Source organism: Apteryx rowi, unplaced genomic scaffold (assembly GCF_003343035.1).
Source record: "Apteryx rowi isolate R43461 unplaced genomic scaffold, aptRow1 scaffold_143, whole genome shotgun sequence".
Classification (NCBI taxonomy): domain Eukaryota; kingdom Metazoa; phylum Chordata; class Aves; order Apterygiformes; family Apterygidae; genus Apteryx; species Apteryx rowi.
In genome coordinates, this window is record NW_020447675.1 from 1,266,812 (window position 1) to 1,291,840 (window position 25,029).

The 25,029-nt window shown below is 38.9% G+C and overlaps 1 protein-coding gene across 1 annotated transcript; it reads left to right on the plus strand.

Annotated features, from left to right (window-relative positions):
- The first annotated feature begins 628 nt into the window (after nucleotides 1-628).
- On the plus strand, nucleotides 629-24,318 carry C7 (complement C7). Its single transcript, XM_026058131.1, has 18 exons — nucleotides 629-759; nucleotides 1,058-1,113; nucleotides 1,865-1,940; nucleotides 2,965-3,106; nucleotides 3,931-4,072; nucleotides 5,306-5,444; nucleotides 6,311-6,445; nucleotides 7,605-7,848; nucleotides 8,398-8,511; nucleotides 9,283-9,449; nucleotides 10,471-10,699; nucleotides 11,510-11,681; nucleotides 12,062-12,149; nucleotides 13,540-13,672; nucleotides 15,000-15,191; nucleotides 17,378-17,474; nucleotides 22,409-22,593; nucleotides 24,093-24,318. The coding sequence occupies exons 1-18, from the start codon at nucleotides 754-756 to the stop codon at nucleotides 24,278-24,280; spliced, it is 2,505 nt and encodes an 834-aa protein (XP_025913916.1). The 5' UTR covers nucleotides 629-753; the 3' UTR covers nucleotides 24,281-24,318.
- The last annotated feature ends 711 nt before the right edge of the window (nucleotides 24,319-25,029 follow it).

The window sequence follows — 25,029 nt, forward strand, 5'->3', positions numbered from 1 at the left end:
GTTGGTGTTACTGGAATGGATCAGATCTGCAAAATAATAAAAGACAAAAGAGAAAATAAGAAGACATGACATGGGGGAAAGGAGAAAGTGAGAGAAATCTACTTCTCTAAGAGCATCCCCACAGAAAGCCAAATATTGGTGTTTTGTTGCAACCAGGGGCTGTGTGGCAGGATCACGTGAAAAAAAGGCTAAAACTTGCATTCAGATCCTTAAGCTGATTTTCAGTGTGAAAATTGATGCATAACTGCAGAAGTGCAGACTGAAGATTTGTGATCAGAATTTAAGGTTGGCAATACCGACTTGAATCTAGAGCAACTCTTCCCGTTGAAGCTGGGGACTGAGCTCTGGTCTAGGGTAACAGCCACCAGCTCTGGGTTGGGAATCTCTGAAAAGTCTTGTTCAGAGGAAAGAAACTATGACACAGAAGATAAGCAAAAGAGGAATGTTCTTCCAGTCAGTGCTTCCCACAACTTTATGCCAGCCCCAGTCAGCCTAGCCAAGCCTTGATTTATATGTCTTAAAAACATTGAGCAGCTCCAAGAGCAGACTGTGTCCCTGGAGGGGATTAGATGGGGTTAAGATAAAAATTCCTCTGCAGTATTTACCCTTTTGGGGGAAGGAAAAGCATAATAACAAGGCAGAGCAAGAAGAGACATACAGAAGCAGACAGACTGACTGACTCCTTCAGCTGCTGAACTGAGTGGAAGTGCATTTTCCCCAGTAATTGCTGGATATCTGAGTGTTTCATCTAACATGAAGGTAAGACAATTGCTTACTTAAATTGTACTGATGAAGTAAATACACCAAGTGCACTGAAATATTAATTTATAGAGAGAAATACTTGTCTGAAAATGTAATTGGGCAGTATTGCAAGAAAGAAGAAAACTAAAATCCAACAGCTTGCACAAAGAGGTTGAGAAATTAGACCTTATTAGCCTGACCCCCTGTCCTTTATTTGTTAAGATGTCTAGTGTAAAGATTGCAGAAAGTTAGAACAGCTGCACAATCTAAAGGAAAAAACAGAAAAGCAAAGTAAGCTTTTGCTTCTCTTTTTCAGGTGCTGGGGATTTTTCTCTTGCTGGAGGTTTCAGGCTTCATTCCCATTTTTTCCAGGTGATTATTTCTTTAGAAAATTATATACTGAAGACTCAGCATGTATAGTTTAACAGACAACTTCTCCTGGTGCATGACATGGGGCAGGGCTTAAAGGGTTCTTCAGATATGTTTTGACATGGGGCAGGGCTTAATGGGGTTTTTAGATATGTTTCCTGGGAGAGAGAAGACACTGGTCTGTGTTGGTGCTGCCACCGCCATAAGTGGCCATAAGAGTGAGGAATTACGGTGTACATTATCTCCGTCCACACTGAACAAGCCAGAAGAGTCAGCTGCTCTTCAGGAGGCATGCACACAGTGGTGGTGCATGAGCCACTGTGACGCACACCTGCACCACACACTGCAAAGCACAGCGTAGCTTACCCTGAGCTAGCCTGGGTCCCCCGTTACAGCCTGAGTGCCTCCCATTTGCAAACTCACTGTGTGAGAGCTGCTGTGGGATGGTCTCTTGCACACGCCATGGCATACACACACTCTGATATCCACCTATGGACCTTCAGGACGGGGTGAATGTGCCTGTTTTCTTCTGTTCTTCAGTGACTGGGAAGCCCAAGTAGGAACTGATCTCATTCTTTTCACACCTGAAAAGCAAATCCCAGTGGTTTCAGAGGGCATCTGATCATGCACTGTGTTTTTATTGAAGGTTTGTTTTGCTCTTTCAGAAAGCTTTGCACTAACGCTTATGGATGGAGATCCCTAACAATTTTCCCCTTTTGTTTTTTTAATAATGCAAAAAATACTACTGGAGCAGCCCTTCCCATCCAGTCCATTGCCACTGGAATTCTTTTGGCCCTTGGTCCGAGTGTGATGGCTGTACTAAAAAACAGGTATAGACAGACACACTTTTTCTGCAATCATGACTTCACAAGCATATTCCAGTAATATCTTTTAAACCCCAAACTGGATGATTTTGTGTCCACAGCAGTGTAGTGTTCAATATAAAAAGTCACAAGAGCCCATTCTGGATTGAAGAAGAAATGAAGAAAAAGGATAGGCAAAAGCACTTGAAGTGCCTCTCCCTAGCAGAATGAGAAGGTTGCTGGGCTCTAGAGAAGGGAAACCCTCCACCCTCCCCTCTCTATTTTCCTTTCAAAGGTATGATATTCATGGTATGAAATAATTACTGCAGTTTTTATTTTGGTGATAGTTCCAAAAAGCTCTACCACACTGTTCTGTAAACTGAGACAATTCCTCAGCTGCCACTGATTGATTTGTACCACCTCCATTGATTTTTCTTCAGAGGAGTAATGTGCCAAGAAGAGAAAGCTTTGTTGCAAAATATTATCCCCAATAAAAACAAGTTGATGATTTTTACAGCGCAACTCTACTCATGTTGAAGTTACTTTTGCTTTTGACTTTCCATCTTGTTTCCACTGATGTTGCCTGAATTAGGAAGGAATTAATCCAAGTTAAAGATCTGAACTGAGAATGCACTTGAATCTTTTTAGAAACAAAAAGTACCTCACTTAATGTTAGCGGTTAACACTTTCCTTTAGAATAGATGTTGAAAGATTTTAGCAATTCCATATCAAGCATGACTGGTCCTATTAAAAATATAAAACAAAACAGAAATTTGTGACCAGCTTCCTCTTGGATTCAGAGCAGACTTTTCAACAAAGCAGCCAAGTTTAGGGCTCAGGCTAAAGACCGTGTAGATGTAATAGCTGGCTTTCTATTAAATTGTGAGTTTGTTCCCCCACTGTGGTAGCATGAAGTATGGTTGTCCTCAGAAGAAAATCAGTGAATGTTTCGTCTCCTTACAGGAGAAGAGTGGTAGCAGTATCTTGACAGCAGTAAACTATTTCTGCTTTACATTCAGATTTTCTGAGGTTTCCTTTGATTTGCATTCAGATTCGGAGACGGACAGTAGCAGTTTATGGCCAGTTTGGGGGAAATCCCTGCTCTGGGGATGCCTTTGAAACAAGACAATGCACTCCCGCACGGGGATGCCCAACAGAGGATGGCTGTGATGATCGGTTCAGGTGTTTTTCAGGTATCATCAAGATCTTTTTCATCATTTTCTAGTCCTTAAAATTAAGAAGATGTTGTGATTCTTGAAATTTAGTCAAGGGGCAGTTGCTTTCCAGAACCCTTGACCTGCAAATACTTTTGATTCAACAGGAAGTTTCCTTTTGTTCAGCCTTGGTTATGCATGTTTTCAATTTCATCTGGGGTATTCCAAAGCTTCGCAAATAATATGCTGTAGTTCTGTGAGTCTCTCTAAATCATTCTGCCTCACGAATTTGCCCCAGATTGCAGTTTTTTCATTATGAGAGAGTAATTAAAGAATGCAACTTCAGATGTGATTCTCCAAAGCTATGTTTTAGGATATATCCAAACATCTTGGAAACCAATTGCATCATGAAAACTAAGGCTCCCTAAAACAGTGGTAGTATCTAAACAGCTTGTGTTACCATCACAGAAGAGCACATTACCTCAGCAGATAGAAATTTATCACAGAGCAACAGGATAAACATGTTTTGGTGCTATCAGATGTACAATCACAATCACACAGGATATGGTTAAAAGATGAAAATTCAGGAGAAACAGGAAATAAATTTAGAAGTCAACTGGTTTATTAATGTATTATAAGCCTTGAATGGCTGTAGTTCCCTCAAGTGTATATATGCACTATTTATTTACGTCTACATCTACTGTTGTTTCGCAAGCCCTCCTGGGCACAGACTGTTCACCATGGGATTGAATGAGCTAATTAATGTGGTAATAGCTGGGACTTTTTTTTTTTTTACTTTAGATGATTTATTTTTAAATGGATGAACAATTCTCCCTTCTCTGCTCATTTTTGTTTTGATTTAGGTCAGTGTATTAGCAGATCTCTTGTGTGCAATGGAGATCAGGATTGTGAGGAAGATGGTGCTGATGAAGATCGATGTGAAGAGAAGAGGACTGTATGTGATAATGATAAAACACCTCCAAATTCAGAACTTACAGGAACAGGGTAATGTTCTGTGCAAAGCTCATTAGTACTGGTGCTAAATAAATTTACACTTTTGTTGTACTTATTACCGCTGGCTGTATAGATACACTTCCTGGGCTTCTGGTCAACTGCCCATATGCAAAAGAATGATTTTAATCTCCAGATGTCAGCACATTCTTATCCGAAGAATAGGTCCTTAGCTACCTACCCTAAATGAAAATCAGCTTTAATGAGAGTAGATCTAGGTTTTATGATAATCTAAAGATGCCCTTTAAAATTCAACTGAACTACAAAAAATGGCTTATTATGCAAAGTTGCACCTAACAGAAGGCAGTGATGTATATGCACAGAGAACAGCAAATTAAAACTGCTTTTCCACTGTAACTGTATGTAACTGTACCAACTGATGTCAGCAGTACCATACAGTCTTTGTGGGGAGTAGTCTCCCTTCAGCTACGTGTATCTGACTTCTGCAGGCTTGAAAGGCTGCAAATCACAAAAAAAAAAAGAATCAGCATGAGTTTAATTTTTGCACTTTTTTTTTGTTTTTGCTGAGGTTGCTTTTTACCCCTTCACCAATGCAAAGCAGGCAGCCACCCAGCTATTTGGTACAACTGTCTCGAGGATGCCAGTGGCTCAGGGCAGCCAGAATGTGCCTGTGAATTTGGCCTTTTGATTTGAAGCACAGAATAAAGCTTTCTGTCTTTCATTCCTGCTGTTTAAATGCATTTCTCTAAATGTGATATGCAAATCAATAACATAATCATCAGTAGGAAAAAAAGTCTAAAAAAGCATAGCAGCAATTCTGGCTCCTTTGTTTATTGTTGCATTTAGTACTGTGAATCCATATGGATTGTTTATACATCCCATCTGTAGCTTTGCAAAATACTCAAGTTTCTTTAGCACAGTCATATCATTTGGAATGTGATATAGTTCAAATACAATAACAAAACATTTTGATAAGGGATGCCCTGTTATTTCTGTGTTGGATTAATTGCTGGAAGAATAAAGCTTAATAACATCTGTTGTGGTAGATATGAATGGCTTAATGTTAACAGGTATTGGTATGTGCTTATTTTTGTTGAAAAATTAAAGGCAACATTTTGCTTTCCATATTCTGACATGTTATATGAAGTGCGGTTCTGCAGATATGAGGGTCTATTAGTGGATATAATGGCTTTGCAATTTTTAGCTCCTGTTAAAGAGTCTGTTAGCTGAGTGTCTTAATGATGTTTCGTGTTTTTCTTCTCATAGCTTTGATGCCGTTACTGGTGAGACTAAGGGAAGAGTGATTCATACGAGAAGCTTTGGAGGACAATGCAGAAAGGTGTTTAGTGGAGATGGGAGAGAATACTACAGGCTGAGTGAAAGCATTCTCGCTTATACATTCCAAGTATGTTTCCATTAATCAGAGCTTTATCTTTGGGGGTCTTGATTAAAACAGGTATAGTGATGCAAAACAGGTAAGGTCTCTTGACAAGTAGGTTTCCTTAAACATAGATGAATGAAGCCTGTACCCTCTCTCCAGTCTGTTAGTTCCACTTGCAGCTCTTCCACCATGAACTCAGAGAAGGATCCCATGCCACTGAACACAGCTGTCTCCTGAACACGTATCAAACAAACAACAGTAGCAAAAAGCTTCAGTGCAACAGCAGTGTTGAGGGCCATATGCTACCACATGCTAAAGTTGTGTCAGTTCATCTCCAAAAAGTATGGCATTTTATTTATTATTTTAAAATACTAACTTGTCAGCATGTTGCTATAAAGGAAGGGAAAAGAATCATCATTTCCTGGATGTCATTTCTACTTCTCTCACAGTAAGACTGATGCCAAGCCATCTCCTTAGCATAAGTAGCAACCTGAATCACCTTAAGAAATTTTTTGTGCACATGGCTTTGGGGTGCTTCATGGAGACCTTCCAGAGAGATATTATATATTTATTTCTTATTTCAAATCATATGCCTAAGCGATTTGGTTCTTCTCCCCCTTATCAAAAGCATACTAAACAATCCTTAATGCATCATATTACTTTACTTTTTATACATATATATATATAAATACATACAAGTAATACTCCTTTCAGCCAATTGATTCTTCCAGTGTTCACTTCTTTTAGTGTTTATGCATCATCTCAAATGGATTCAGCCTGAAGAGACCATAAATTTTTTTGCATCAGGAAGTATTTGCTCTGCTCTATGTTATTGTTTTGAACATCCTCCATAAAGCTCTTTATATAGAATTGTATCTTCCATCTTCTAGGTTAAAATTCAAAATGATTTTAGTTATGAGTTTTTCAACAGTAGCTGGTCTTATATGAAGCACACAGAGAGGTATGAAAAATCAAACAGTGGACACAGCTTTTCACAGAATAAAAATCTGCAAAACAGTCAAAAGGTATGTATAAAGTGTCAGTATTGCTTAGTATTTTGCATAAAGGTTCTGATTATTATTTTTTGATTGTACTTTCATAGTGACACAGAAATATTTATTTTATCCAGATATTTTTGGCACAAAGTCCATAAAAGAAAAATCCTGTTAAACCTTTACAAAGACATCACTGGTCTGGCTTATCAGTTAAGCCAGGTTTGCTGCTATTGTTGCTTTTTCCATTTTACCTCTTTATAAGTAGTTTATTTATTTGCTAGCTGCTTTTCCCCTATTTGAGACAGAAAAAACATCAGCTTCTTCTAATAATTGATTAAATTTTTCCATTTTCTTCTAACAGTTTAATGCACTTTTTAGTAATACCTTTGTCAGCATCTTGGAGTGAAAGAATTCTATAAAATAAAATTAGTTTTAATCACAGAGTTATTTCATTTCCCACTAGTAGGAAATTAAGAAAGATAGCCAGTATCTTATGTAGCCAGTAAGGCACAGTGCTTATGCCTTTGCCTTTGGCTTATTTAAAAACAAGGGTTAAATAAATAATTTGAGAATAATGGTCAATTAAGATGTAAAACCTTTATCTTAGAGTAAATAAAAACAAGTAACAAATGCATATATTTGATGTTCTTCAAGCTGACAGAAGACAAGCTCGTGTTACCACACTAACAATGATGTATATTGAGATTTATCATAACAAAGTTTGAAAGCAACGTTGAGAAGCTGAGGTGACCATTCTTGTGTAGGTATATAGGATTTTAAAATTCAGCATTATCCTCAAAATGGCTAGAGCACCTTAACAAAAAAGGCTCCTCTACAGAAATCAGGGTTCAGAGAAAACCTCCCTAGTTCCTCCCTGTACTGCCATGTTCCCAGTGCTGGAAACCACCATTAGTGATACAGTGATATTAGTGAATAGTGATATTTTCATTACTTATTTGTCCTTATGCTAATTTTCTGGTACACAGGAAGAAAAGAAAGATGATGCAGCAATTACAAATGAAAGCCCAAAAGATACTTCATATCTTCAGAATATTTTTTTCATGTTCCCTGAGTTGCTTAGACACAACTAATAACAATATAGAGCTGTTGGCCAGTAGTTAGTATAATGTGTATGTCATCTGGCTAGTAGCGAAATGGCTGCATGACTGATTTCTTTTCCTCCCATCAGAGTCAGCAGCTGATGGTTATTGAGAACAGTGTGGAAGTTGCTCAGTTTATTAACAACCGCCCAGACTTTCTCACTCTTGCGGAGCCATTCTGGAAAGAACTTGCCAACCTCCCTGTTGTCTATGATTACAACACCTACCGAAGATTTATTGAACATTTTGGGACTCATTTCTTACACTCCGGATCTCTAGGAGGACATTACAAAGTTATTTTTAAAATGGATACTGACAAAATGAAAGCAGAAGGTAGAGTACTAGAGCACTTGCTACAAGAAACAAAGTGAAAAAACAAAGATAGATGTTTCTTTGCATGTTCTCTGAGGTAATATGTAAAATCAAGTAAGATAGTTGGATCAGGACCTCATCAGGCTGAACTTGAATTCTAATGCCAGTTTGAATGTCACATAACCTTAAAGTTTAAAAGTTGCTTAGAGATGGAGGTTGAGTAAAACTGTAAAGAGCAGAATAAATCACAGATGAAGCAAACATCAAAGTGACATGTGGTGGTACTCAGTGGTGAGCAGTGCTGTAGGATTAGGGATTGCTGAGAAAAGGGATGAAAGGAACAATAAGCTTTTGCCAGATACAACTTCTGTCTCAACCTCTGTCCACAGGCTTTAGCATCAGGTGGGCCTCCCTCCAGAACCTGCTTTTTAGCTGCCTCCTAATTCAAGCAGAAAATGTGATGGTTCTCTTTCTAAAACACCTCTCAAGTCAATGGGAAACTGAGAGATTAATTCAAAATACACACTAACTTTCAATGTACAGTATTGTTAATGGATCTATTTTCTGCAGGTCTGAGCATAACAGACATGTACAAGTGTACCACATCAGGCTGGAGTGCATTCATTGTAAAGAAGAAGAAAACAGAATGCTCCAAACTGGATGAACTACTACGAGCTTCTTCAGGTAAATGTTCAATAGTAACTTGCACAGTTACCATGTATCCAGCTTCCATCTCTCTCTCTCTCCCTCTCTCTCTCTAAATAACTGTCAAAATGAGGAGCAGGTGTTGATAGCTTTGCTGAACTCTATTTTAACACATGGAACCCAGACACCAAGTGCCCAATTTAAAAGGCTCCCCAAGATGCAAACAGTGCTAATGCTTTCCCAATAACTAATACTCTTCCAGACACCTTACAGCCAGAGATGCCAACACAGCTGGAAAACTAGATATTGCTTATGTGCTGTACCTGTGGGACCTCTTGATGCAGGTGTGCATGATTGATCTGTCTGGGACTGCAGAACCCATTTTCATCACTGTATCCAGGGCCTCCTTAAACAGGGCCTTTATGGAGATGTATGTTTGAGTTTGAGTGTTGATCTGTTTGTGCAGTTAGTTTCTGTGACAGAAAGGAATAAATGGCTCTACAGATGCCCACCGACTTAGTTGCTACAGTCTGTTTTGCAGATGTTGGAGAGTTTTCAGCTGCGTGCAACTCTTTTTGTCTTCTCTACAATGCATTTTTATCCTAAGACAATATTTTTCTCTTTTAGGAAATACTGCTACAGGATTTGTCACAGTATTACTACTGAGGACACCGTAATCTCATAATTGCATTCTGCACTGATGCACCCTTTCACTACTTGCTAGTATAGTTTTTGCATGTATTGTTTCTATTCCCATTTTTAAATATACCAATGCTCCCATTTTCTGCATTTCTCATCCTGAACCTACAGGAAGTAGTGGCAATAAGATTAAAGGAGACCCTTATATAGAAGGAGGAAGTCCAGGTGCTGTTGCTGGCCTTAGTTATCTAGAGCTGAATAATCCTGCTGGGAACAGTCAGAGATATTCCTTTTGGGCCAGATCAGTGACAAACTATCCCAGAGTAATTAAACAAAAGGTAAGGCTCTTTTCCTGAAACAGAGATGAGCAGATGGGATACCTCAGGGGGAGAACTGATTAAATTATAGAGGGTGATTAATCAGGCTGTAGTCAGCAATCATTTTGTATTCAGATCACTTTATAAAAGTAAAAAGATTTCACAGGAAGAAAATTCTAGGAAGTGACTGGCTGTATCACAAATCTAACTTTTGACTGGTAGATACCTGCAAGTCTTACAGGCCTTTGGTGATTTTAGTGGAATTCTGCTTAAGAACAGAGGGTCAGTTTAGCATTGGAGAGAGGCTAGATTTTAAATAGCCCATTTTCTGAATTACATGTTGGCAAGTCTGTGTAGCTTTCACTCAGCTTGCTGACCTCTGTGTATCCCTTTTATACCTCTCCCTTTTCTCTGTGTGCAGAAGTTTGACATAACTGGAGATTCTGGAAGCCAGATACCTGAAAACTGGCACAAGAGTATTCACCACTACTTTGTCCAAGTCCCCTTTGGGAACTGCTTAAATGCTGAAGCATAGCGTAAAAGCAGTAGAATTCCATCAGGAGTTTTCAATTAAATATGAGAGTATAAGATATAAAATCTGCCATAGGAATGCAAAATATTTTTGCTTATTGCTGTCTTTAATCGCTGCTTAATGAAATGACATAATAGTTTATTTAAATTTCTAGCTTTTTAGACTGGAAATAGCTTGGTGATGACAGGTGATTGTACACCGGTGGACTGTGTTATGGTACACCTTAATCTCAGCTGTAATCTCTTATCTCAAATGTGTTTAAACACAACTAAGCCTCCAGTTACATTAAGAAACTTTGTTAAATAGAGCTGACTTTGCAGGGAAAAAAAAAAAGCTAATATTAAAAACTAACATAAGATTTTAGTTAGTTAGCTAACAAACTAGTTAGGGCATCTTTCAAGACTCATGTTCAGGAATATACATCATAAATTATCTTATAGGACAAAATGTGCTGATAAACTGTTCTATCCTTAATACAGCTTTTAATGTAAATTCTTCTTCTGTGTGTAGCTAACACCATTGTATGAGCTGGTAAAGGAAGTGCCCTGTTCCTCAGTCAAAAAGCATTACCTAAAACAAGCCATTGAAGAATATATGGCTGAAAACGATCCCTGCAAATGTCATCCTTGCCAGAATGGTGGTGAGCCAGCTGTGGAAGGAACTCAGTGCATGTGTTACTGCAAGCCTTACACCTTCGGAGCAGCTTGTGAACTGGGAACTCTCGTGCAAGATCAGCCAGGTCAGCACTTGTTTAAGCTTGTGAGAGTTTCAAAGTGGCAAGTGCACTCTCCTGTTTCCAGAGTCTGTTTATCCTGCTGCACAGACTGAATGAGCAGCTGATGTTGTCTCTGCTTAGCATGTATAAACAGTACTTTACAAAGAACTGTTTTTATAATTATTGTCAAATTTTTTATAATTATTGTTAAATACAGTGGATAATACTAACCACTCATAGTGCAGCCCTCCATAAATAAATACATAAACTAAAAAAACAGGTGTTCTTTAGTTTCACAAGTGATTCTGTCCCTATCCACCCACAAGCAGGGAAATTCATATACTAATGGGCCAAAGTCACTTTTGCCAAACTAGGGTGCATACACTCTCACAATTAAGTTTTGAGTGCCACTGACTGGCTGCATCTCACCCATCAGTCCAGAAGCAAAGTCAGCCAGGTTTTGAACAGGGAAATGCCATATATATAGTCCTCAAGCCAGAAGAAATTGCAGATTCTCTTCAAATATGCAAGTCACACATGACTGGTGTCCCACTGGGCACAAAATTAAGGAAAGGGGATTGATTAGCTGAACTGGGGATCAGCTCAACCCTTATTACTAAGACTTACACAGGTGTCCAGAAGCCAAAGCCCCAGTGAAATCAGAAGGACAAACTTAGGGGTGTCTTTGTGAGAGTGGGCAGGATGGGTAGGGGAACAGAGATCATTACAATGTGGAATTCTCTGTAAGGTCATAGTTTTGAATTAGCTTTGAATAGTACTTGCCTTTTTTAGGACAAAAAACCGTAATGTGAAATGGTCTCAAATGTTACATAGGTGTTGTTGATGGACACTGGAGCTGCTGGTCTTCTTGGAGTCCTTGTTCAGGGGGAAGGAAATCAAGGAGTCGAACCTGCAACAACCCCTCACCACAAGGTGGTGGGAAGGCATGCATAGGAGAACAGCATGAAAGCAGACCTTGTGAAGATGAGGAGTTGCAACATTTTCGGTAAGCAGAAACAAAACTTCTGGAGCACAAATACAGGAAGATTTAAAAATTTATTTCAAAAGAATGCACAGGTTTTTGCACTTAGGGAGAATGTCACTGACTGGCCCTCCAGCTTTCAAATTTAAGTTGAAACAAAATGAAACCCAGGAACTGAATCTGATATGAGGTGAACTAGAAAATGGGGTAAAAGTCAGTAAACTTGACCATTCTATTTAATACTCTCTTTTTCAAATATCTTGGTGGTGCCTGATTTAAATATAATTGTGAGGTAATAGGACATGTAATGGTCTTGAAAATGAACTTCACTGAGAAGTATACTATTTTGGAAAGAAGAACGGCTAAACAAATTCAAAATTAGTAGTACTTTGTTTGCTTTCTAGCTTGATTGTACCACACTGCTTTGATGTATCCATAAGTCCTACAGAATTCTGTTCACCTCCTCCTCTCTTGAAAAATGGATTTGTTCAAGTAAGTTATTTTTATTACTTTATTATCTGCTCTATTCCTAACTGCAGTGTCACAGCTGAAGTTAATATAGAGATTCACTTGAAACTGTATTTGTCTTGATAAGTTTAGTATTGATAAGTTCAGTGTCAAAGCTACTGTATAGCAGCTTTCTCAGCATTGTCCCCTTGCTTAAGTTTACAAGAAGTTAGCCAAGACTTTACACATTAAAACACACATGCGCACACACACACGCACAAACAAAATGAAATCTTTGCTTTTCTGTACCATGAAACCTATAGAGATTTCTTATCTTGTCCTACACCCTATACACATAGTTAAAACATTCTGTGCCACATGTATTACAAATTAAAGTACAGAAAGCCAAAGAGAAACAGAGCGCAGAGAGTAAACTGTCCAAGGCCATTCAGCAAGTCCATAGCAAAATGATAAACAGATTTTAGGACTTTTGACTTTCCATCCTGTGACTAACCACTGCACTTTCTTGTTCCCTGGTGGAGCTCTGATGAAGCAAGTTATTTTGCTGACTGTATTACAAAGTTTGGTCCATTTAACAAGGGAGACTAAATTTCTCGGGATATGGATTATGCCTTCTCTATGCTGTCAGGCTGTCTAGAGTCTTCCTGGTCAATAAAATAAATATGAGCAGTAGTTAAAAATCCACTAGTTATCTCTGCACAACTGAGCCTGAGGCATGATCCAAAATTTTGTCATGTATTTTTTTTAATCAATGTATATCTCCCATATTGATACATTTAGTTCACAGACTAAAGGTAGAATCCTGCAGTTTGTGGAATATTCTCAGTTTTTTACATAATCTCTCCTTAGAACACAGGGGAATATAAAATGAGAAAAGATCTGTGTCCTCAAGGCCAGTTCTCCTAAGTGACCATATCATATTAAATATGCATAAGCTTATAACATGCCATCCTAAGAATTAGCAAAGCCATATACTCTCCAGTACTCCCACTGGAAGGCTGTTCAAGAGCTTAATTCTGTTAACATTTAATAACAGCTGTATTTGTAGTCAATTTATACGCTGGCAGAAGAGCGCTGTTCCATTTCTGGTATATATCACTGTCAGACCCCTGTCACAAGGTACACTCAACTCTAACCCTCATTTGCTGTCTTAAGCTAGCTAGAATCTTCTGTATTCTACCAACTTTTTTTTCAGCATCTTTTTCGTTTTGAGCACATTTGCTGACTATAGACAATGAGAATTGCCCACAATATTCCAGACACTCCCACCGGTTCCTTGTAGAATGACATTAATACTTCACACTGCCCTAAACTGCTGCATCCCAAGATCACACCGAAAGATTAAAAGGAGTTTGACACTGCTGGTGTTTCCTAGATTATAAATTCAAAATTCCTCCTATTTTTTTTCTTTCAGAATGCTGAAAACTTATACCCTGTTGGGAAAAGCATTGTTTACACTTGCAGAGATGGATATTCTCTTATTGGTGATCCTGTTGCTAAGTGTGGCAGTGATTTACAGTGGCAAGCTGGAGACCGATATTGCCAGAGTATGTCTAACTGATTCTAATTATGAAATACAACTTCATTCCTGAATTCTGGTGAAACTTTTCTCCATGTCTGCTTTCTAACAATAAGGAGGAAAGAAATACACACCTGTATTTTCCCAGTTCCCTAGAAAGAATCAGGTTTAAATTGACTTTCTTTTCTTTGAATCCAGATATTGTTATACTTAAATAGAAAAATATCTATAAACTCTGGTTGTCAAGAAAGTGGGCAGTGAAACAAAAGCCCAGCACACCTGGTCAAAACTGTATATTATATGTAGAAAGAGCTTTATTATATTTAGAGGAAGGTTTGTATCCATTGGGATATAAGCCAGAATCACAAAGACTGATGATCAGTAAGTCCTATAATCTCTGTCAGAGGAGTAGCAATGTTCTTATGTTTGTATTAGGACTGAGATTCTTGGTAGTGTCTCCATAATCCTTCTAAACTGGCAGTAAATTGCAGCATATACCATTCTTACACATTATTTTATCCCTGATTAATGCTCCATAGGAAGAAGCGCACTCTTCAAGGTCCTGGACAATACCCTGGGGTGTGGGAGGAATTACTTTCTGTGGGAACAACCTTTGTTGCACAATTCAGTCTTGTGGCTATGGCCAGGAACCATTGGGATAAGCCTATGTCCCTTTCTGGCCAAACTGAGTGAAAGGTCCAGTGGCAGCTCTGGGCAACCACAGAGTTCTCAAATAACTGTCTTGTCGTAGGAACTTAACTCCAGGGATCAGTTTACAGCTTGAATGATCTCTCCCCTTCACTCTTTTCCTCTGACCCAGTTAGTAACCATTAGGGTATTTTCTCCTTCAAGTTTTATTTGTAGATCAACTTTGAGTGCAATCAGTGAGACCTGGGAGTTTTCAGGTCTGTTGTTCAACACCCTCCTTTCCTCCTTCCAACCAGAATTTATTGTCAACAAATGCTAGCCCACATCATCTGAGTACCGTCTCTTTGTGTATCAGTACACAGTCTTCAGGGTCCTGTATGTACGACCTATCCCTAGTAGGATGCTAGTTACCAGCACAAACCCTTAACAGAAGCACAGGTTATAAGAAAAGAGAATTTCTGTTCAAGCTAGGGCCAGATCTGCAGGCAATAGGAGAAGATATTGTCACTCTCTCCTGGGTATTGCACATACACTTGGCTGGGGTGATGAGTTAATATTCTTTGCTAACATGATTGGTATATTTCTAGAGGAAAAACAGCTAATATTTCCATTGAGTTTTTTTAGGAATTTGAGACAAGATCAAATATGCAACTGTTTTCTGCAGTCCACTGATTCACCATGACTATCTCAAATGCTTCATTCCTTAGAAACCGCTTGTCTGCTACCTGCCTTGGAGGGGGGGTTGCAAGGAGAGCCGTGGAAACCTTTATATGAGATCGGTGAGAGAGTGACTCTGTCCTGTCCACATGACATGCACTTAGAAGGGGCAGGCTCAATTTTGTGTGAGCCCAGTCTCAAGTGGTCTCCTGACATGACAACTATCCAGTGCAAGAGACCAGGTAAGCCATTGCAGTCCTCTGAATGCAGTTCAAGGGTTTCTTTCCTGTACAGACTATGGCTGACATAGATAGCTATATCTATATCAACAACACAAAGTACAGAAGACATGAATGTGTGCTTCACCACGGGCCAAGATAACCGACCATCTTCTGCAAGCTGTTCAAACAAGATGCTTCAAGACATTTCTTTTGAGGTTTCCTTCTGGCTTGTTGCTTCCCATTCCCATATAGATATTAAGCATTATCATCACCAACAATATTTTAGGAGATTGTCTAGKATATATGCTGCCTATTCTGCCCCCAAAATACACTCCACTTTCTACCCGCGTTGTGTAACACCACCACCATGTGAACTGCACTGTAGAAACATCACTTCTCTGGAAGTCATCTGGAACCGATTCAGTGCACCAAGATCTCTCATAGCAGAGAAGAGCTGGGGCTGGATGACTCCTTTTGCTCATTCAACAGTCACACAGCTGATATGCAGTAAATCTATAGGAACTGAAGGACAGGGGGATATGGATCTTCAAGCTCATGACACTGGCAGGCACTGTCAGAGAGAGAAGCAGGCTACACCATAAAACAGCTTAGTCTCATTTCATCTTTTCCAGCTGTGGAGGGCAGACAAGGCTTTCTCTTGTGTATACCTACAATGCTGGCTAGTGACGTACAAGCATTCAAACTGCTTGCTACTTCAAGTCAGTCACATCCTTACCTGACATCCCAGATGTTCTCATATCCCTCCTCAGACCCTTGCTTGGAGAAAACTAACAGCCAGTGCTGTTTCCCAGGGAACAGAAGGAACAATATACCTGTAAATAAAATGGCTCATAGTTGCTAATGTACAAAAGCACTAGCGCTACAGAACTTCTGTTGCTAGTTGCCTCTCTCCTTAGTCTTAGCCTTAGTGACTGATTTTCATCAGTTTTTGTTACATCATGTATTCAAACTCCAGTAATGACTAGAAACAGTCTTGAACACTTCCATCTTTAGAAACAACTTGTGTCTTGCTGTACGGGAGTATTAGTATATTAGTACAACAGAAAGAACAACAGTTAAATATTAGAAGCAATATGAGATAAAAATGGACAAAAATAATAAAAAATATATGCATGCAGAGACACAATGGCACACATCTATTTGGCCTTACTGAAATAAGGTGGGATGAGAGTGTTTAGTCAGTAATAGTGTTGATAACAGGCAACTACAGAGGACAGGTACAACCAGCAGCCCCAGACCAGGAGACAATGTAGCAATTTTTGGTGGAAATTTCCCCTCTGCAGGCAGACAAGGTTATGCCGGCTGTTTGTATTGCAAAGCACTACAACTCTATTTTTTTCCTTCTCTCAATTTCTGCCTATCTGTTTAGCTTGGCAAGTCTTAATCCAGAAGGGAGGTTTATTTTAAAAATGTAACAATGTTCAGGGATATTAAAGTTTCAAGTTCAAGTAGAATACTTTAGACACCTAATCTAACACACAAATCAGGATAAACCTTTCTCAGAAAATGTGGCTGTATGGATTAAACAAAGTCTTGCTATTACTTGTTACAGAAATCTCTAGAGAAATGTTTAGCAAAGGCCTATTTTATTTCAAAGCTTAGACTATAACGCAGCAGCCAAAGAACAACACGTGCAATTGTGAAAATTCCCCACAGCTCAGATTAGCTCAGATTAAAGACTATGTGCTGGAACTTCTAGTTTTCATTACTGTCACTGAATATAGATATTAAGATTCACTATTTCTACACAGGGCTTTGGAGTCTCAGCTTTTCTAGTCACAGCAGTGAAGCCATTACCTCTGAAACCTAATGATAAAGCTGTTGCCAACATTTGCTAGCTCTGATTCAGCACTGCTAAGTTTAGCAGAAACAGACAGCCACTGCAGAACTGGAATGAATGTTTAGGCTTGAACACAGTATGCGTCTCCTTCAATCTGACTCTTGGCCCATGGATAAATTACTGCTCAGTAACTCTGAGCAGTAATTAAGTGTATTACATCTTTTTAATACTGCAGATTCCTTCCATGAAATAGTTACTTTTCATGAACTTGTAGAATGTGATTTATGTCACAGTTATATAATCCAGTGCCTTTTAAGATCAACTGATCAGATGATTTCAGGGTAGCCCTTTAACAGCCTTTGCTTTTCTGACCATTAATAGCATTGTCTGTGTTCTTCTATGTCAGTAACCCGTGTGGAACCAGAAGTGACGGAGCCTAAATGTCAGCCATGGGAGAAAGTGCAACAGTTACAATGTGTGTGCAAAATGCCCTATGAGTGTGGGTAAGTTCAGGCTGAATTTGGCAATGACTTTCTCACTTTATTCAACACCAATTAAATTTCTTGAGTCCTCAGTCCATGACAGATTAGAAAGCTTTACTCATATGAGAAGGAGGCATAGCACTTTGTTTGCTTTACAGCTCAATCAATGTCCTGCTCATCACTTACCTGCCTTTCAGTGGGTATTAGCAGTGATGGAATTTGGTTAGATGACAGAAAGTGAAGGGATAATTTCAGCTCCATTTGATCTGTGAAATAGATGAAAAAAGATAAAATGATATTTTGAAGATTTAGAAGATGGAGGAAGAGTTAGAACAGAGACCCTTGGGACTTCAACCATCAAAGCGGTAAGCTAGTGAAATAAAGTAGATTTCTTTTCCCTGCTGAGAAACTGGAGAGTTATGAAAGGTACAATAATCTAATCTCCTATTTATGCTGCAGTCTGGAGAGACCAATCCTCTTCAGACCGCTCATGTCACCTTTTATGACCTCATAACTTGCAGAACAGAGTTTATTGTTTCTGATTTGCTTAGTGATCTAGGCCTACACTCTATGATAAGTAAAGCAGGACAAGCATGGCATTGATTCACTCGCTGGGTTCTTTGCTAACTTTTGAGGGAACAGATGGTAAGTGAAAAGTAACAAGAAGAGACCCAAGACCACCTGGCACTGATGGCCAGATATTGCAAAGAGCTCAGCACTCAAACATCTGAGATAGTTTTCATAGAACACCAGCACAGTGGATGTGAGCTCTGGACAAGAAATCTCGACAGGTTTATCACAGCAGGAGATGAACAGTTTGAAAACTCCAGGATAACAGATGAGATTTTTCTTTTCCCAGTGTGGTAGGAGGAAGAAAATTGAAGTCCTCTCGAATGAGTTAGAGGTAGCAAAACTTCTCGGTGGAATATGTACTGCATGTATCAGACATGCAGTTACAAGAGTGCCCTGCATAGTGACTGGTGCTAAGCCAAAATTAGCACACCTTGAATATCTGAAAATTAAAATTGGTGAGCTTAGTTCAGGTTCTGTAGTCCAACTGGGCATTTTCCTAGGATTCGAGACCATTGTCTTGCATCCCTGCTTTGGAAAGATAAAGGCCAGGTTTGTAACAACCCCACTAATACTCTCCATATCCTTAAACATCTAAATATTTTAAATAATATAGACCTACTCTTTTTGTTTCAATACTCTACTTGTTAAAATGAGGCAACAACCCCTCCTCTGTTTCATGGATTCTTTGAGGTCAATTACATAGAAGATGAGGAGGCTCCACAATGCTAGGGATGTCCCTGTGCAGAGTCAGGATAACTTTGGAAGTTAACTAAATTACATTTGGTTATGCATTTAGACTTCAGTTATAATTTATCTGCTGCCTGCCTGTTTCTTTTTTTTTAATTATGTTCAAAATGGCAGAAAGATAGAGAATAGTCATTGTTGTTACCTGATGCAATTTTTTCACTCTGTCTTGAAATAACACATCTAATAATAGAAGGATAAATCATCAGCTGTCTAAGCAGACTAATCTGCTAGCCTATTGAGGTTGTAGGACTGAAGCATGTAACCTGATCTCAGTCCTTCCTCTGAGAGTGGAAGTAACCTGGTTTGCTTTGCTGTGATGGTGACTCTCAACAGCAGCCGCTGCTCAGAACAGTTCATAAGGAATGCAGAAACGCCATGGTTTCAGACCCATCATCGGTCTTTTCAGTTCCCAAGAGACAAGCAACAGAAACTTCCAGGTATGGCACAAGAACCCCACAACAGGCTGGTGCAGGGTAATTTGTCCCTCATGACATGGCGCCTTAGGCTATATCTATCCTAATAAATTAGAGACAGGGAACATTCCTGGGCACTGGCACTGCTAAATTGCTGGAACATTTCCTAGCAGAGTTTTGGCAAGGGTCAATTCCCACATGATTTCCAGGAACAGTTCAGGAGTTACTAGGGTCAAGGACTATAGGCAGTTTGATGTGGTCCCCCTGCTCTGAGGGCAAAGAGAGTTTAACAGTATGGATATCAGGTATTCTGTGGAAATTTGCTCTTGTGCAAGGAATGGTTCAGAGGACAGTTAGTGTATTAATATAGATGAAACCTTAGCCTCCAGCAGCTAAAGACTATCTCTACAATGAAGAATGAGATTTAATATCTTTCCAAAAGTACCCCCTTTCTTCTCCCCACATTTATTTATGTAGCATCTGTGTTTCTTAAGAGTTTTTGGCCTCTGTTGTATTAAAATTTATGGTCTTGGATATAATCTTAAGAAGTTAAAATCACTTCCAGCATGTTGAATTTCTTGTTTTTTAGTTTCACTGAAAGTTGCCTGCCTCATATAGTAGGTGAAAGAGAGCAAAGATATTTGCTGGCTTACATGTGCTATTTCATTCCTCATATTATGCGCTTTTGTAAAGGCTTGTTCTTATTCAAGCCTTCTTTTTCAGGTAAAAGGTGCTGAATTTTTCAAATTCCTTCCACACAAGAACTCTTTGTTGCCTTTTATTATTTGTATTCCGCTGTTCTGATCCTCCTATCCTTGTAATATCCTTTCTCAGCAATGAGTGCAAGTTATTAATTTCTCTTATGAGTATAGAGTATCCATCCTTTTTCTTATGCATCTGAAGATGCTTATTTCCACTGGCTTTCTTCCCAGCTGACCCAGTCTCAGAGAGCTTGAGGAACAGCATCATACCTAGAGATTGGCAACAGGAATGTGCACTCCCTACATTTCTTTCCCAGCAATAGCCCTCCCTGTGGTGAACCTTAGGCAGCTGGTTAAATCAGCCTCCCCCGCCTCTGCTGGGTGTTGCTGAAGTGGTGCAAAGCAGAGAGATTAGTGGATTTGTGCCTGGCCTAATCTTTTCAGGTAAACTAAGCTGCCTTGTATACAATTTTTTGTCCTTAAGACGCAGATGTTGAGCTTTATTATTCTCAGGCAAATAAAGAAAGCCTCTGAACCATAACATACTAAACAACTTAACTATAGATTAGATGCTTCCTTTGAATCACAGTTTGTTTTTCTGAATCTAAGCTGATATTTAAAAATGAAGTGTTTCTTATACTTTTGTTTGAAGTGATAGGTTTCACATGATAAATCAGTGCACTCCTATCTTGTAGGCTGCACAGCCAAACATGCAAACAATACAGACATATAGCCTTCCTTTATTAACTGCTTGGAGCTATGTAACCTTTGGGCTGTCTGCTTTTTAGGCCTCAGAGTAAGAAGGTTAAGTTCATTCTTTATATTAACAGAAGAACATTTAGAAAAATTCAGGCAACAAAAAATTACTAGGGATCTCATGGTTGGTAGTTTGACTAAGCGCAATGGTTAAGGGACACATCACAAGTGAAGATGCTAACATGTATAGGAGTTATAATACAATTAATAATCCTTAAATGCACTTCCAGTTGCAGGTAGATGCAACAGTCAAAGTTTTCAGAATCAGCTGGTGAATTCTGTGCCAAATTTGAGAGACCTTAAAGGAGCACTAAACTATGGATARTTTAAACTTTCTGTAAATCCAGCTCTTTTAAGAGACTTCAAAATCACCTCTCAAATAATCATTCCCAGAGGTTGGAGCAGGCACTTTTCATCAGTGCCTTATTTATAGATCATACCAAAAAACATTTCCTAACTCTCAAAAAAAGAAAAAATCTACCTCAACACTTCGTGAGGAGTTGAACAAGTCCAGAGTCAGTAATTTCTTACCAGGACTTCCCTTTTCAAATTCCTTTTCCCTACTCCCTCACAAGCCACTTTCCCAGTAACTGTTACCCTCCCCGTCATGCAGCCTTTGGCCATTCCTGGTCAGCCTCTCTTCTGCACCAAACACTTGTTTTTCCTGGGTTGACCCTAAAAACCGACTCATTTTGGATACTAAATGTTTCTACATAAGTACTTGTGAGCTCTTTTAACTGAGAAATAAGCCTTTGGAGCTGCATTTCAAAGCTCTTCATACCTTGGGAGTGACTCTCTGCTGTCTTGTATCCTGCGTAGTAATTTCCCTGTGGGTGTTAAATACTGCCAGGAGAGCATGTGAATGACCTACTCTGAGTAGGCAGCATTTTTGTTCACTCCACACAGATGTCACCAATTGCATGAAGTACAAGTAAAGAAGCTTGGGTTTTGAGATTAAAATCCAGAAATAATGGAAGGTCTTTTTTTCCCCCTCCTACATCTACAGCATGAAATACGAATGATAATACCTTCCTAGAACTGTCCCTGAAGCAAATACTGTTCAAGGTTGTCCAGGAATCATTATTATTGCTTTTAAAAGCTAATTTTTGTGGGTATTAGCACAATATCTGAATTTCAAGAAATAAACAATAAATCCTCTGCATAAATAGAGCATTTTTTGGATAAATTTTCTGTGGAGATTTTGTATTTGTATTTCCAGAAATTTCTCTGGTCTCTGATGTTGGATCATAACTTTTTATTTGGTAAAAGCTGAGGCTTTTAAAGGAGAGGAGGGAATAAAGATGTTAACTATAGTCTCATCAAGTAATTATGAAATAATAATACACGTGCCAATGTGCATATATCATTATATATATGTGAAACCATATGTTTGTGTGTATGTACATATATGTATGGATGTATAATATGTTAGAGAATAATTGAGGTCTGAACTCTTAACTAATGACGTCTAGATCTTACTGCCACTGAAGTCAATGGCAAAATATTCAATAATATCCTTGAGCTTCAAAGGGGACAGATTCTGGTTCTGTTGAGGTGCAGCATCCTGTGGGAAAGGAAGAAGTCTTATTATTCATGGGTCTAAGTCCCGAGTTCCCTTGCTGCACTTTTAGGATATACCTCACTGAATGGGAAAAACAGAATGGGATCCTGAATATTTTCCATTCCCTCAGCTCTTTTTAAGAGGTGCCAAGAAAAGGCATATTTAAATAGTGCTATCCCTGTTTTTTTTCTTTTTTTTTCCCAGTCCTTCCCTGGACATCTGTGCTACAGATCAAAGAACCAAGAGAAACACACTTTTAACTGTTTGCAAGATGCATGCATTGGAGTGCATGGGCAGAAAATATTCTCTTACTAATGTAGAAAACTGCAAAATACCTCAGGCAGCTGAAAAATCCTGTGGATCATGCCGTTCATGGGAAAAATGTGATGGTAAGAGATTCTGCACAATCATAAGTAACAAAATGAAATCTTTATCCCTGCTTTCATACTAGCCATAGTTCTGTCCTTACACAGCAACTCCTGATCCTCCCAGAAGCATCAGGCACCCACAAATTGCCAAGCTGGTTCAAACCGTGGGTCCAATATTTGGTGTATGAAAGCTCCAGTCATGGAAAATAAAACCCTGCAGGAGACTGTAGCAGAATAAACTGTCTATAGGAAAAGCTTATTCCCAGTCCCTGTTAAATGGACTACCGTATTTGATGTTTGTCTGGCAATTTTGGGTGAAACCCTTGCCCTACCCTTTTTTCATTATAACTACCTGTTTTAAATTTCTTGACACAGTAACTGTGGAAATCCTCACTGCCCACAGCAATATCAAATCCTTTCCTGAATCTTGCTGAGCATTTACCCCAGTGGTATCTTGTGGCAAGGAATTAAATGTCTTGTTCTATACTGTCTAGAAAAGGCACTTACTTTTGTTTGTACTTCATTGCATATCCCCAGTTTCTCACTTTAGGAGCAATGGTGAATGAATATTCCCTCAGAGTAAATAGTCTCAGTCTTTTGCAATTTGTCTTCAATGGAAGCTTTTCTGTTCCCTGATCTAATTTCCCTGAGTGTCCTCCAGTACATTGCATTTAATGGAGGGTGGCCAGAAATGGAAAGATAAAGGAGTAAATTAGGTTTTTCGAAGTGCCTCAGATAGAAGGCACGGTTATTATCATATTTTGAAAATAAAAAAGATTACCTGATAGGCGTTTGTATATTTTGTCTAACAGGTTTGAACATGCAAAAATAATAACAAAAAGTCATCAAAATTGGTTGAAGTTTCAGCAGAGACAAATGCTGGCAAAAGTTAAACATACAACACCAACACAAGCACATAGTTATGGAAAATAAATCTCAAATGGGGTCCTTATTCTTATCTGATTATTTAGTTGTTGTCACTGATACACCTATGCCTATTTATTCATAGGAGTGAGTTATTTGATCTTAAGGAAACTGCCAATATGTAAATAAAAAAAGTTTTAAGTGTTTGCATGATCAGGCTGCGACCAGAGTTTGTTACTTTCCAAGGATAGACCTCTCATCTTACATGTTGTCTGGAGTCTGGAGCAATAGATATGATAATTGGTGCTAGCAGATTTGAAGCAGTAGCATCAGAGATGTATTCAAGACCTACATCTCAGGCATCTTCAGAAAGCTTTTCCCACAAAAGCAAACAACCTGTCAAATTTGGAGAAGCCCCTGTAGGTGCATTGGATTCCTGTGACAGCAGAGTGCCACTTGGTTGCGCTTCTAGTTTTTCCATTGAACCTGAATATCAGTTAATGTTACTTCTGGTTAGGAAAAGTGCCCTCCACAAATCTCTCAGTTACTGCTATAGTTTTGCTAGAAAATATTAGTCTGTTTTTCATTAAATGAGTTAATAGCCTCCTTGTGAGTAGATCCCATCCTGAGTGTTTTTCCTCTCTGTTTTTGCTTAGCTCAATCCAATAGCTGTGTTTGCCGTGAAGATGGGCAGTGTGAGGAGGGAGGCGTTCAGATTTGTGCTGAAGTAAGCCAGTCTGCTGTCCGTCAGACCATGACTGAATGCGAGGTCGGACTTCGCAAGTGCCAGGGGGAGACTGTCACCCTTGTCAGCATAAGGCCCTGTGACGTTCAGAGCAAATAAGATATGTTATGGTTCATTTTGCTTATTGCCATGAGATATGTCAAAATGTGTCAACTGTTGGGCAGTAATGTACTTCAAATCTTGCTCTATCACGTATAAGTTCAGCCATGAAGTCCACCACTGCTGATGAGATTGTGTTCATTGGCTCTGAATCAGGACTCTTCATTAGGCAGAGCTACACTCATCTCTACCACTCACAAAAGGGTTCTTAGCCTAGACTCTGACTTAGCATTGGGAAGTTTACTTCTCATCTCCCTCAGAATTAAAAAACATTCCTGAACTGCAACCACCAAACTAGTATTTATAGTGGTATATTACAGTGTCTAACACTTGTAAATATATTTTTCTTAAAACCACACAAACATACATATGCACTGATTAGATTTAGATTCCAAGAAAAGAATAAGACGTATAATTCTTCTCTTTTTAATAGAGTAACTTCTTCCTACTTTGCCTTATTCAGCAGAGCAAAAAGTATGCACAGCATTGAACCTGTCACTGTGCCTGAAGTCTTTAAAGGTCAAACAAGGTGCATTAATAGTAAAGTCAGCTTAAAATAATGAAAAGAATTCTTATGCTCATGGCTTCTTGTACACAGAACTGCCTCATGAAAACTTGCCATTTTATATTGTCATAACCATCACCAAGAGCTAAATTTGTAAGCAAGGACAACTCAGTTGCATTTGTCATATGCATTTGTGTTTGGTCCAAGCACCAGTCTGCTTATAGACCATTGTACATGGAAGTCT